Source organism: Cyprinodon variegatus, unplaced genomic scaffold (assembly GCF_000732505.1).
Source record: "Cyprinodon variegatus isolate N-32 unplaced genomic scaffold, C_variegatus-1.0 Scaffold121, whole genome shotgun sequence".
NCBI classification, from domain to species: Eukaryota; Metazoa; Chordata; class Actinopteri; order Cyprinodontiformes; family Cyprinodontidae; genus Cyprinodon; species Cyprinodon variegatus.
Genome location: NW_015150574.1, coordinates 466,720 through 480,606, shown reverse-complemented (window position 1 = coordinate 480,606; position 13,887 = coordinate 466,720). Strand labels below are relative to the sequence as shown.

The following is a 13,887-nucleotide window of genomic DNA, read 5'->3' as shown; positions in this document are numbered from 1 at the left end:
CCGCGATTGTGATTGGTTGGGAGGAAGCAGTGACTAGCATAAACCTACATGCTAGGCTACAATGAGAAGGAAGGAAAACTACGTTTCTTTTTTATCGAACTTTTATCGACCCTCTTTTTTTCTATTGCGCCACACGTCTATCGATCGATATATATCGTTATTGAATTATCGCCCAGCCCTAAATTAGACCATTGATTGGACTGACCTCGATATTCTTCCTGTAGTTGAGACTACGGACCGTCTTTCGGGCTAAATGGAGTGCGTGGTTATCATCTAAAGCGTAGTGGTCTGTCACACCTGATTTTCTGTGAAACAGGAAAGAAATCAATCCCAGTAGTTAAGAGATGACCATGGAGTGGAGAGCAGGTGGAATATACAGATCTAGCAGTCATTTAGATCCAAATACACATTTACCATCAAATAAAGCTAATGTGATATAATTTCAAACATTGGACATCACATCAACAGTTAAAGGCGCTTCATTCAAAGCAGTGTATTTGGAAAATGTACAACAGCCTTATAGAAGAGAGGAATATCAGTGATGTTACACGAAATGCTGTGCTCATACTTGCAGTGTAGATCAGCACCACCAAGATCTTCTGCAGATACCTCTTCCCCGGTGGCAGCTTTCACCTGTTAAAAGACACAAAGAGGTTTCATGAAACTGCTGCAGCAAGAACTGTCTTTTTCTGCAGCTGATTGATTGTTTCCTACTGTTACTATTTCACCATTCATTTGCCAGTTTGACATTTGGTCTTTTACTGCAAATTGTACACACCTCAGTAATGGTTTGATCCTGGCCGGATGTACAACAATTAAAAGTAGTGGTAGTAATCTACTATATCCAATGATTGATCCACAAGTTGTGGTTGTGTGACTCTAACATATACACCATCAGCAGGAGGTTGCTCAGTTATTTAACAAAAATAAAGTGTAACACAACAATGAGTAATACACAACTATATCAGGTCTATGACTATCCTAGTGTAATGGAGATATTTAACTCTAAGGACATAATAAACTGCTAAGCACAGTCAGCTACACGGGCATCAACGGTTTGATTACACATATAAAATTTAATATGTTGGTGACCAACAGCAAGTGGGCTGGGAGGAAATTAGGGCACAAATGACAAAAGGTTGAGCCACACCAACCCACATCGTCTTAATTCAGTCTTCTAATTCATACAGAAAATGATGCCTTCTGAACAAAAGAGTGCCCAGAAGATACAGAACGAGTGAAATAAAATGTGCTTTTTGGCCCGAGCCCAAACCTCCGACCAGTTTGACCTCCAACACATCAGGTGTTAAAAGCTACTAAGAGAAATGAGCATCGGTTTCCTCACAGCAAGCCTCAGGTCTTAGCAGCCAGAGCAACACTTTCTATAACTGCACAACAACATCTTATCAATCGGGAATACATTTTGGTTGCTTTCATTTCACTGGCAGAGATGATAAAAGAAGAGTGGATTATATTTTCTACATGTTTCTAAAAGTCCTTTGTTAAATTTAGAAATATTGTGCATTAGAAATGTAATCCAGAATTAAATTGGCTTTATATTTTGAGGGAAATAAAGGCGTCTCTGCCTTCTTTGGGGGGCTGAGCAATTATTTGCATTTTCAATACAATCACAATTTAACCAAAGCCATTTTTAGATTGAAGAGGTGTCTCAATTTTGATCACAACCCATTTAACAGGAGTCAGAAACACTGACTTTCCCACCTGAGCTCTTTAGGAGGCAATGCACTTAAAATGGGTTTGCTGTCACACCGAAGGGAAGAGAGAGTTGCAGCTAGCATGCAGATCATGCAAGCAGAAGTCAGCACTTTTCTCCACAACAGTAACAGTAAAGTCCTGCGACATTGGATTCTGGACAAGTAAACTTAAAAAGTCAGGAAAACTATGAAAGGCTGAGGTGAAGTATTTACATCTTTGTGGTTAGAGAAATGGAAAACCAAACTACAATGCCAATCGCAATATTGTTTAAAAAAACAGAAGAAAAAAAGGTTTACATCTTTGGCAAAATTGTTCGCCCCACATCTTTGCATCCTGTGATCCAATATTTTGTAGAGGAAGGCATTAGAAATGTTATGTGCTCCCACCGTCTGAATTCTGAAATTATGTTAGACTGTGGAAACCCTGTATAAAATAACTGTATAATGATTCTCTAGAAAAGTCACATTACCGGTATATTAATAGTATTATCTTGTATAAACATACCGTGACTCTAAAATAAAAGTTATTCATTTGTGACATTGACTTCTGTCTTGTGATTTATCTTAAGTTTTTAACCTGTCAAGTTTTTTTTAGATTTTTAACACTACAACTTATATTTGTCCAAGCACACAACAGTTTAAAGAAAAGTTTAGTTTGAAAAGAATGTGCAGGAAGGATTGAAAAGCATGTTAACACGGTAATGTAGGCTTGAGTTCATCATCTGACGCATGCATATAAACACCAGGAACCTGTAAACTTACTGAATTACAAAAAAAACATTTAAACATTTAAAAAACAATGAAACATTGTCAATGTTTCATTGATATATATACAAAAATGAATCTTAGGAACTATATTTATCAAACATTATACTAGGCAAGTAAAAATAGTTTCTGGGCAAATGAAATGTGAAAGTCGGTCAAGTGGAAAAAATCCTTAACGTCAACCCCTGCTTATTGATTAATAATAAATTGATCAGTTTTAACTCCTACCTATTGTTGATGACAACTGCCCTAAATAATACCTCTTGATTAAATCCGCCGATATCATATTAGGTCAATATCAATTATGGGCTATACACAAAAAAATATCCAGTCAGATAATATGGGCTAATTTGAATTAAAAATGGTCTTTCCCCATGATCGTATATTAGTAGGAACAAAATCAAATGGAAGAACAAAAAGAGAAAATTGAAAATTACAGGTATGAGATGATACAAATGAACAGAAAGATTTTATGCAATCTTTTAGACAAATTCTAGGACAAAATTATCTCTTGTAAAAATGTCTGGCACAAAGGAAGAAACAGCTTAACTTAGTGAAAAACTTGTCTTTTTATAAAGCCAACAGTATTGCACCTTTCATTTCTCACTGTTGTTTCTGTTAGGTCTCATTTCACACCTGTTTTAAGGACATGGTAAATATTCGCACTAATTGTACATAAAACACCTCCTGTCAGTGAGAATGGAGTGGAACCTTTATTCTAAATGAGATGCAAAACATCTCCCTAAATGTGGATAAACAGCATGGCCATATAGATGCTCCTAGTCAATCAAACCAGCGTGCAAATGCTGGCTTGCTTCTGTTTTGCCGAAGCAAAAGCTGCTCAGTCATAGTAACCAGCTGGTACTGGAATTACCAATTCAACTGTAATACCATGAGAGGATGCAACAATCCACATGATTCATTTCATGATTGTAAAATACAAACAAGATGAGAAAATCTGCAAACCAGAGGAGGTCCTCCGAGGAAGATGGTTCCTTGCTTGCGCACAATGATACTCTCGTCTGCCATTGCTGGTACATATGCTCCTCCAGCAGTGCAGGAGCCCATCACAACAGCAATCTAAGAAGAAAGAGGAAGTGTTAGAAATCTTAATGCGAAAAGAAACAACCCCTCCAGCTAGATTAAAGAACCATGAAAAAATATATCTGCAATGAAAAAAAAGTCTGTGGTAATTTTTCTTCATAAAAGTTTCATTGACTAGCAAGATATATTAAAATGTGACAAATCACCAAAATGATTCAAAACACACACTAGAGGATATGACTTTTAAAAGACTTATGACTGCAATTTTCTTTTAACTTTTAGGGGGCATTAGGTCAAACTTTGTAGGTGTTTATTATGCAAACCATTAAGCCTATCAAAGGATAACCACAGATGTGCATAAATTCTCCAATATTAAGTAAAAGAAGGTTTTAATATAAATAGGAAGAAAAATGTTTTGGATGAGTCCTTAAAGTTGACATGTTTAACTCCTCCTGGCTACTTCTGGGTCAGTTTATTGCAAATGTTTTTTGTTTTTGTTTTTACTGACAGCATTTAATTTTACACCTTTGGTTTTTCATTATTTCAAGGCCTTTCTCTTTCATATTGGTCTAAACTAGGAGTCACCAACGTGGGGCACCAAGGGGCCCTCAGGGGCCTCATGGGGTGCCCACTGCATCTTCTGAAAACAGCACAACTCACCCGTGGGCTAAGATTGAAATTTCTATTTTATTTTGTTTGACTTCTTTTTTAATAATTTATAGAGCTATTCATCATTTTAATCATGCAAAGTATTTAAGCATTTAAAGAGATTTCAGAAGGTCAATATCATAAAGAAAATTAGGAGTTAAAAGAAACAAAAAAATTACTATATTTATTATGTATGAAGTTAAGGTTAACGGTGATCCCCCCAGTTAATAACTGTTTAAGTGCAACCTGCTGAGGTGTTTATAACCAACATTCACACAATGAATGATCCTGGAGATCCCTTTAATCGATAAATCCAGTCGACTTTGGTCAAAAATGCCCAATTTGTGTGAAAGTTGTCTTTTATTACGACTTTAATTAAATTCTAAATACTTAATATTAATATGCTTTTCTTCACTATCTTTATTTGATTAAAAAGCCTGTCACAAGCACCTTAAAGCCTCACCTGAGCAATTCCTTCTGAAGATAACCTGGCCTGGTTATAGAAAATACGGCCAAAGTGGTCTCTGTCTGGAAAGACGTCAGCCTGTCTGGGAAGATTGGCTCCTCCAGAATCCACTGAGAAAAATTCAATGAAGAAAAGTTGAGTATTTAGATCATTTATGATCCAAAGTCTGTTAATGAGTGTTAAAGAGGAAACTCATGCTCCTTTTCCAAAGATATCAACACATTTTTTTCTTGTTAACCAACAGTATTTTAACTTTGAGTTACCGTATTTTCACGACCATAAGGCGCACCGTACTAAAAGGCGTAGTCTCAGTTAGGTGTCCCATTTCTGTATTTAACACACACATAAGGCGCACCGGACTATAGGGCGCGTTTTTTATATACAGGTACATGTCCTCTACTACTTTTAAATACCTCTACTGCGTATTTAAAAATAGAGCGGGAGCAAAACTGAGTATGATTGTGCTTTATTCATGTATTTATTACAAAGTATTAATCAAACCTGGCAGCTGGCCGTGAGACAGACACATCGCTGTGATGACAGAGCACTGTGATCACTCCTCTGAAACAGTTTATTGACGCATAAATTAACTTAAAATGCAGAAATCTGCCGGCAGAATATGTTCGCTTTTATTATCCTGGTGCCGATATCGAGCGGTTGAATAACAGCAAGCACAGCGTTCATTTGTTTCACCATGTTTTTCACATCAGCTGTGAGATGGGCACGCATGGAGTCACAGATTAACAGCAATGGTGATGAGTGGAAAAAACCACCTGGTCTCCTTACATACACCTCCCTCAGCCACTCTTTCATCATCTCCTCATTGAGGAGATGAGGAGTTCTGCATAAAGCACATACCTATTTTTTTATACACAATCCACGTCCACACTTCCCCCTTTAACGTTCTCATGGTGGTCTCAAACGTCCGCAGTAACAACACACATCGGGCGCACCGCACCATAGGGCGCGCCACACATTTTGAGGGAAAAAAAAGACTTTTATATGCGCCTTATAGTCGTAAAAATACGGTATTAATGTATGTTTAAGTAAGCAAGGGCTAAAAATTTTATTTTTGAAACTAAATTATTTTAAGATTTAGTGTTTGAAAAAATTATTCTAAATCTAGCAAAACATACCCAGGTAAATGCAGGGTAAGTGATTCTGCTGGGCGACTTCTTGTGCACGGAGGTGTTTTTTCACTGTAATGGGGTAGTAGGTTCCTCCTTTAACAGTAGCATCATTAGCAACAACAACACATTCCACCCTAAGAGGGAAAAACATCAAAGGGAAATTAATGGAATTTGCTTTGGAAATTAGATGTTTTATTTTTACCAAATTGATCAAACAGTCAACATCTTTTATATAATCCAACATTCTTTTATGAAAAATATACTGACCCTGAAACACGTCCAATCCCAGTGATCATCCCCCCGGCTGGAACCTCCTCTTTTCCATACAATTCATATCCTGCAAACTGGGAAAATTCCAAAAACGGAGTCCTGTAAAGACAATTAACAAAAACTGTCACACTTTTCTGATTCTTAAAATGAGGAACAAAACACATCTGCTGGATAAAGTTTACTATTTCAATAAAATATAAACAAAACACAATTTTTTTAAATAACTCAAAAACTAATTATGGTAATGTCAGCATAATAATGTATGCTTTATGGTGTTTGAATATTTTAGATTTTAAATAATGTAGTATGTAGAGGGTATTTGCAAAAGCCTTTTTTTGTAGCAGATCTCAATGCATCACAATAGTTAAAAAAAGTCAAACCTACTAAATATAGGATCTAAAATAAATTTATAAATATTAATAAATTCAAAAAAGGTATTATTGAAGGGTATCAATCACAACTTTTCTTTACTTTCAATTGTTAGCAAAGCTAGCTTGCTCTGGTAGGAATGTTAATTTTTTTCTTCTGTTTTATTCCTAAATTGTAGGTCACAACTAAGATTCCCTCTAAGCTGAACACTCTCAGAAGAAAATCTATGCAGCACATAAAACAAAACTGTAAATCAATTAGACCAATAACATTTTCATCTGTATCATTTTGAATCTGTGCATCATTCGTGTTTCAACTTAAAGCCAACAATCAGTATTCAACAAACAAAAACAGAAAAACCTTTAGAGATGACTACAATATTTTTGGGGGGAAATGTAACCCATTCATTCCTTTATTTTAAGAATCACAGAGTGGATCTCTAAATTTAGATGACGCTTTGCCACATAACAAAATGAAACAGTCATAAATTATAAATGGAACTGATGACGATAATACCCTGGATCCAGTAGTCTGTCAATGCGCTCTCTTGGCAACAGCTTCCCTCGAGATGTATGAAGTTTTCTTGCCTTTTCTCCTCCACCTTTAGTGATAAATATATATGAAAAAAACTTGGATTGTTAGTTCTTTTTTAAGCATCTTTTTTCATCAACAAATCCAAAGTTGTCTTGGTATGGCACAGACTCTTCACTCCATTGAGGGTATAGCAGAATCAGTCAGAACAAATGTAACTGAACACATGAACTTTTCAATATCTAGTATTGACACAGATCTATGATGGAGTATTAGGGGCACATACTATTTTGAGAGAATAAAGGGATAAAGCTACTAATATAACGAGAAAAAACTAAGAGTAAAATATATCGCAATTTGTGAGACAGAAGTCAATACACAATTAAAACAGAATAAAGTCAAACATCAGGAGAATAGTCATTCAGTCGTTTGCAGAAGCATTGCAGAGTCCTGAAAATTTTCCACAATGGAGTCTTAGGGCCAGGCTATAATTATTTTTCTTTAAATGAAGAGATAGGTCATAACATCAGGTGAATAAAGCCAAAAGGAAATCACAATAAAAGCATTTATTATAAAATAAATGTTAATACAACAATTATTAAGTGTAGAATGGGATTAAAGTCCCTCTAATATTGAATAAATATCCCTGAGTCTAACAGCAAATCAGCCACATCCAATGTAGCGAACACCAACTTGTCGCAGCATAAGGCTGGCCCATCCAATGATGGGTCTACATATTAATGTCTATGGAGTCTCAAGGTGCCTTAGGGTCATTGCCCTGCTGGGGGAACAACATTCTCCAATCAAGTGCTGTTCACAAGATATTCAGTTAGGTTTCCATTCCTTGGAAAACAAAACACATTTTAAGTTATTCCAAATTTTGTAGCTCAGTGCTGCATAATGAGGTTTATCTTCCCTAGCAAAAAAAAAAAAAGTAGCACAAGTTAAGGTTTAATATTGACCTCCTTTATCTTCTTTTTCTGGTTCCGACACTTACCCAACTTGATCTTCTCTGTTCGGCTCCTCAATTCATCAACCAAAACCTTCATTCGCTCATAATTTTCCTGCAAAACAATTGATTTTTAGTATAACTTTCTGGTGAGTAAAGCTTCGAAAACTGAATATAATCTAATCAAAATGCTTGTCCATATAAATTATAGAAAAACTACTGCATAGTGAAATTACTAAGCACAACTCATGGTTGAAAATGGTTGCTTTCATAAATGAACTATTTGACACAGAATTTTAAAAATAAAAAATTCTGAAAAAGGTGTTAATGAGGCAGCTTTACATGCAGTGTATGAGCATATTTGATCCTGAGGAAAATCAAAATACCAAGGATCTAGACACAAGTATAACATATGATACAGAATTACTTGATGAATGTGTATTAATATGGGGTTCCATTAGTGCCAAAAATATGTTTAAGTGTCAATGTATATGTTTTAAAGTATGCCTTATTTGTTTATGTCTATGTAATGTATATGTGCACATGGTTTTGCAAGGTATTTATCTTTGAATGTCTAACCTCATTTTACCCAAATGTCTAAACACAACACAGTATTATGAAGACAGTGAAAAGTAAAAAAAAATAAACTAAGAAATCAATTTCACCTAATAACTGCAAAGAAAATTATGCGACACTACCTAAAAACAGGCAAACTAAGCTATCAGATACAAAAAGACATGGGAAGCTGGAATTGCTGCCAAAGGTGGATTGGGTCAACAAAGCATTTAAAGTGAATAAAACTGGGGAAAGGAGGTTAAATATTTAACTTATGCATCTAACATACATCTAGCAAACAAACCACCTTACTAAGACATAAGGACATAATATATGGAAACATTAATTGTTTCCGATTTGTTTAACTGTTCACTCTAAAGCGGAATCTGTAAATTATGGGAGTCATATTAGTCACTTCTAAACTTCTTAGGGGGCTGCAAAAGGGGTTTCTGACCTCTAACATTCACTCTATGCAATATGTTACAGACCATAAACTAATTGGTCGCAGTTTTGCAGATGTGTAAACATTACTGCGACTCATCTGTGGTGTCCTCTGTTAAGTTACCTTCTAATCAGGTTGAACTATGACTTTACGTTGTTACTATAGTCAGGCTAGCAGGCTTTAGCATTAGCCTAACCCACCTGGTACTCAGGCGACTGTTTATCAGGTTGGGAGCCGAGCCGAGCGACGCTGTCTGCGTAGTATGTTCGCGCGCAAGACAGCGGTAATACTCTGCATCGAAGTAGCCAGGGTCTTACGGACTGTAGAAGCATTTTAAAAAAATCACAAATATGTTTAATTATAGGTTTGCAGTCGTGCTAACCAGCTAGCTTTAATGGGAGCTTTTTTTCTTCTACGGTTGCTATCACTCTCATTAGAGACGCTCTACGTCGCCACCTTTTGGTCATAAAAAAAAAACACATCAAAATAATCTGTTTATAAGTATCTCAAGAGGGGTCTTTTCCTGTCTGTGATAGAATAACAATAATACAATATGATAACTAAAAACAATGTTAATTAAATATTGCTTAATCCGAGCCGATACGTGATTGTTTTTTACCGGTAGAAATGTTCATTTATTAAATCTCTACAGCAAATTGCCCAGAATATTTTTCTTTATTTGCTTCTCATATTTCTTCACTTACAGAAATGCTGATATAAAATTTTTAAAGGAAATGTCCAATTTCACAAGCTGCATCAAAAAGCCTACCTTTTTAGACTGCTTCAGAAATGAACAGGAAACATGATAAATTAACATTTCCCATTTTTTATTTTATTTTATTCTTTAGCAATAGCATCAATGCATTTTGAAAAAAAATATCATTAATTTAGATATGATTTTAAGACACACCTTTTTAAAAAAAGAAATACAACCACTAATGGCACAATATAGGAGAATTAACATTAATAACTTTGTGTTACACACCTATCTAGACTGGCCCTGGCTGCTCTCTAAGGCTCTTTTCTCTATATGGTCACCATATATATATTTTTTTGTTTGTTTGTTTATTTAATTATTTATTTATTTATTTTGAGAAAACTGATTCTTTGTGTAGGAAAACATTTCAGGCTTTATTTTGCCGTGCCTAAAGACCCAGTGCTGCACATGTTTCATTTTCTGACATAGCTCATCTTATTGTTCTTAAAATTTCCTGATACCTGACATTGTTTATGAAACCCTCCTCCAGCACAACCACCTGTCCATTAATTACCTAGTGTGATTTGGGTAAGCTCAAACAGAAAAATGTCAAAAATAAACAGAACAGTAACAATCAAAATGACATAACACTTCTGTACAGCATCTGATCTTAATGTTGGGTTCTGATATACATATTCAACCTTTTTAACCCCGGTTAACGTTTCAAGTGGTTAAAATCATGCCCTGTTCCAAAACCTAAGACATGTTACCGTCGGGCTGGCCCAAAGCAACCTCAGACCTGTTAGCCTAATACAACATATAAAAGTCCTAGATTGACTACTGTTGGTCTCAATGAGCAAGTAAAAAGATGGACTCAAACCTGATCTACAGAAGAAAAAAAAAAGTCACTTGTACTTTTTTATTTTCACCTTCTAGCCTCTAGGTACCTTATTACAGGACGATAGGATACAAATTACCTATTTTGTTGTCATGCAGCGATGTCTGTTCCCAGAACTCCTCCAAAAGACATCCAGTTTCCCTGGATTAATGAAATACCATTGAACTGAGAACTTTATAGTTTCATTTTTTGAACCATTCGTTGTTGGAGGGGAGTGCAGCTTGCACTGTAGGCTCAGTGCTCTTGCTATGCTGTGGAGAGTTTATACTCAGAGAATCACAGACCAATGCTACCACCAAGTGTATTAAACACTGCACTACAACTGAGCTGATATGAATTACCCATCCATCCTTTGCTAATGTCTCCTTTATCCTTGCAGTGTTGACAACGCCTACAGTACCTTCAGCAATAACTGGGAAGGGGATGGGATCCACAGGGGACTGATAAACGTTCCATCACAGAGCACCACAGAACAAACATACACACATGCACACATGCACACATTTGAAATCAAAGGGATTTAGGTATTTACAAAGACTAACACTCATATTTTATTTTAGAAAAGAACAAGAACCCATGAATCCACAAGGAGGACATGTAATCTCTGCAGAAAGATGCCAGACTGGAATTCCAATACAGGATAATACTGCTGCAAGGCAATAGTTCATACAATTGTTTCAATTAATATGTAATAATTCATAAAATAATACCATAACTCTTTTGTCAAAAATCAGAAATGCAAAAATGCAAATTTATTATCAATGTTTGATAAACTTTGACAGGGTTAGGAAAGCTGTCACTTGGTTTTCAATTAAATGCAATATTTTCTAAAGAGGTGAAGATGCTGCTATTTTTCTTGGGTTAAGAAATTTATGGTAGCACATTCGCTTTTTTCATCCCAGTCTCTTGATTTAGCCTGACCTTAACCCTTTAACAAAGAAGCCGGCTGGTTTTAGACTACAATTGTTATTAAATATGGTGTATTATATTTCATTTTGGTATGACAGGTAGTTTTTCACTAGTTTACATCATGTTTCCTTTACAGTTGCAATAATTATTTCATCTCTTTTTCAGCATAACTACAATGCCAGTACTCTAAAATTTGAAACATTTTAGAAATATTTTTCACATCATGCTTTAGAAGCTCTCACTACACACAAAAAAGGTAATTTTCTTATTCTGAAAAGAGGAACTAAAGCTGGATTTAAGTGGGAATCTGAGTTGTCCTAAAAGCTTGGTAAAAAAAAAAATCATCTCTTCTGACCCGAGTGCTTTATTTGAACTGAAGTACATTCAACAGAGTGCAGCCTGAAGAGCATTCAAACCAAGAGCTTTTAGTTTATTTGGCTTTAAGAGGCCTCTCTCCTCCAACACTCCCACCTGTTTCACTGGCATGCATAGAAATGTCCGTGACCTCCACTCAAATGGCTGCTCCTGTTTTCTTAGGGAATATCCAATCCTCCACTCTCTGTGCGAACTTAAACCCTCTCACTCATCCAGCTCTCTGTACTTTTTTTTATCACCTCTGATCCCTTCACAGCAGTGGCCGTGGAGTGACTGAATAGATGTAGCTGCACAAAAAGCCTCTTTATTTAGAAATAGATGGTTATCTTAAATAGTTAAATAAATCAGAGTTATAAGAAATCAATTGGAAAGCACAAATAGACAGCACATAATACATGTTCTTTATTTGACATTGAATACAGAAAGTGCTAAGGTAACATTGTGTGGAACTGTCACATCCTTATGCATGTGGGTGCTGGTGTTTCTTTTATATGTTTAACTATCTATTTTTCTAAATAATTATTTTGTTATTATAGCTAATATATCAGATAGTACATTTATATAGTAGGAGTTCCCAAGTTAGCATGAACATTTGGAAATGTAGCATGCAACTTTGCTTTAATTAAAAATGAAAAATGAGACTGGGCTGCACAGTTGATGCAGTGCGTAGCACTGTTGCCTTGCAGCAAAAAGGTTCCGGGTTCAATTCCCAGCTCGGGATCTTTCTGCATGGAGTTTGCATGTTCTCCCCGTGCATGCGTGGGTTCTCTCTGGGTACTCCTGCTTCCTCCCCCAGTCCAAAATCATGACTGTTAGGTTAATTGGCTTCTAGTCCTGCCTCTCACCCACTGACAGCTGGCACCAGCACCCCTCACGACCCCAGCAGAAATAAGTGTGACAGAAAAATTTATGGACAATTTCTTAACAAAATAACTAGTCTCAAATGATCACTGATGAGCTTGATTGAGTAATATGATCAATATGATCATTTTAGTCTCCCTTAGCTCTCTTTTGTTTTGATGGGCTTAACTGTTGCCAAATTTCTATGAAATTTTTGAGACATTCTCAGTATGGCAGACAGACATGAACACTTTTTAGGAATTTGATTTCAAACATACCAAAAGGTAATATAGAAGAAAACACAAATTGATATCTTTTAAAAAATACCCTTCCCTAATATAGTACTAACTTAGAAGCTTGTGTAATGTTGTTATTAAGAGATGGAGAGAAAGAGACCTTGACTTAGGTGGCAAGTTATTCCTAGGGTATGAATGGCTCAACAAGTAAACTCCACAAAAATGTTTTCAGTGTATAAAAAATAAACATGGTAAAAGCATGTAATGCTTCACTAAATAACTGACTAATTATTAACCCATTAAAGTGCTCGATAACTGTATAGAAGAAATCAATGCACATATTTGACCAATTTTTCTTAGCTGAATTGAAACATAAATTAATTACTTTTTTGAGTTAAAATAGGAGTATTCAATTTAACACACAGCTTCAATTAATACAGCCAGAATCACCAATCAGGCTTGCAATCTGGGTGTAGTGATGGACTTAAACTTGAACATCCAGAGGCACATAAAGACAATAATGGTGTCCTCCTTCTACCACCTAAAGAACATTGGCAGGATGAAAAGACTAATGTCTCAGCGGGATCTTTAAGATAAAATTCATGCCATCATCTGTATTAAAAATGATTTCTGTACCTGTGTCTTCACACGTCTGACTAAAAAGTAAATCAAAAGCAGCTGATCAAGAATGCTGCTCACATTCTCACCGAAGCTAAGGAAGTTTAACACATCACAGCAGTTTTAAAGTATCTCAGGGAATAGATTAAAATACCCTTATTAGTCCAAAACCACTGAATGGCTTAGCACCAAAATACATTACAGAGCTAAAATATATTTATTATTTAATATAATATTTCTTTAATTAACTCCCAGAAATATGTAAACATATTTTTTTAAAGTGACATTACTTTCAATTTGATAAAACAAAGTGCATCAAGACCAAAAAGGCTGCTTCGATACCAAAGCCAGATCTTGGGTGCAGAAACATATATTTCTTTAAAGCTGATGGACTAAATTGTAATGTAAACAACTTTGCACTATTGTCATT

The 13,887-nt window shown here is 35.6% G+C and overlaps 1 protein-coding gene across 1 annotated transcript in view; it reads right to left on the bottom strand.

Moving 5' to 3' along the window:
- The window catches only part of mccc2 (methylcrotonoyl-CoA carboxylase 2), a 24,109-nt gene extending 14,798 nt beyond the window's left edge, over positions 1 to 9,311 (bottom strand). Inside the window, exons 1-9 of the mRNA XM_015375580.1 lie at positions 9,085 to 9,311; positions 7,936 to 8,002; positions 6,924 to 7,008; positions 6,036 to 6,137; positions 5,775 to 5,902; positions 4,636 to 4,748; positions 3,447 to 3,560; positions 569 to 633; positions 206 to 305 (exon numbers count right to left, since the gene is read on the bottom strand). Coding sequence (XP_015231066.1) covers positions 206 to 305; positions 569 to 633; positions 3,447 to 3,560; positions 4,636 to 4,748; positions 5,775 to 5,902; positions 6,036 to 6,137; positions 6,924 to 7,008; positions 7,936 to 8,002; positions 9,085 to 9,216 — 906 coding nt within the window. The 5' untranslated portion in view covers positions 9,217 to 9,311. The remainder of the gene's footprint in view (positions 1 to 205; positions 306 to 568; positions 634 to 3,446; positions 3,561 to 4,635; positions 4,749 to 5,774; positions 5,903 to 6,035; positions 6,138 to 6,923; positions 7,009 to 7,935; positions 8,003 to 9,084) is intronic.
- Positions 9,312 to 13,887: the final 4,576 nt, after the last annotated feature.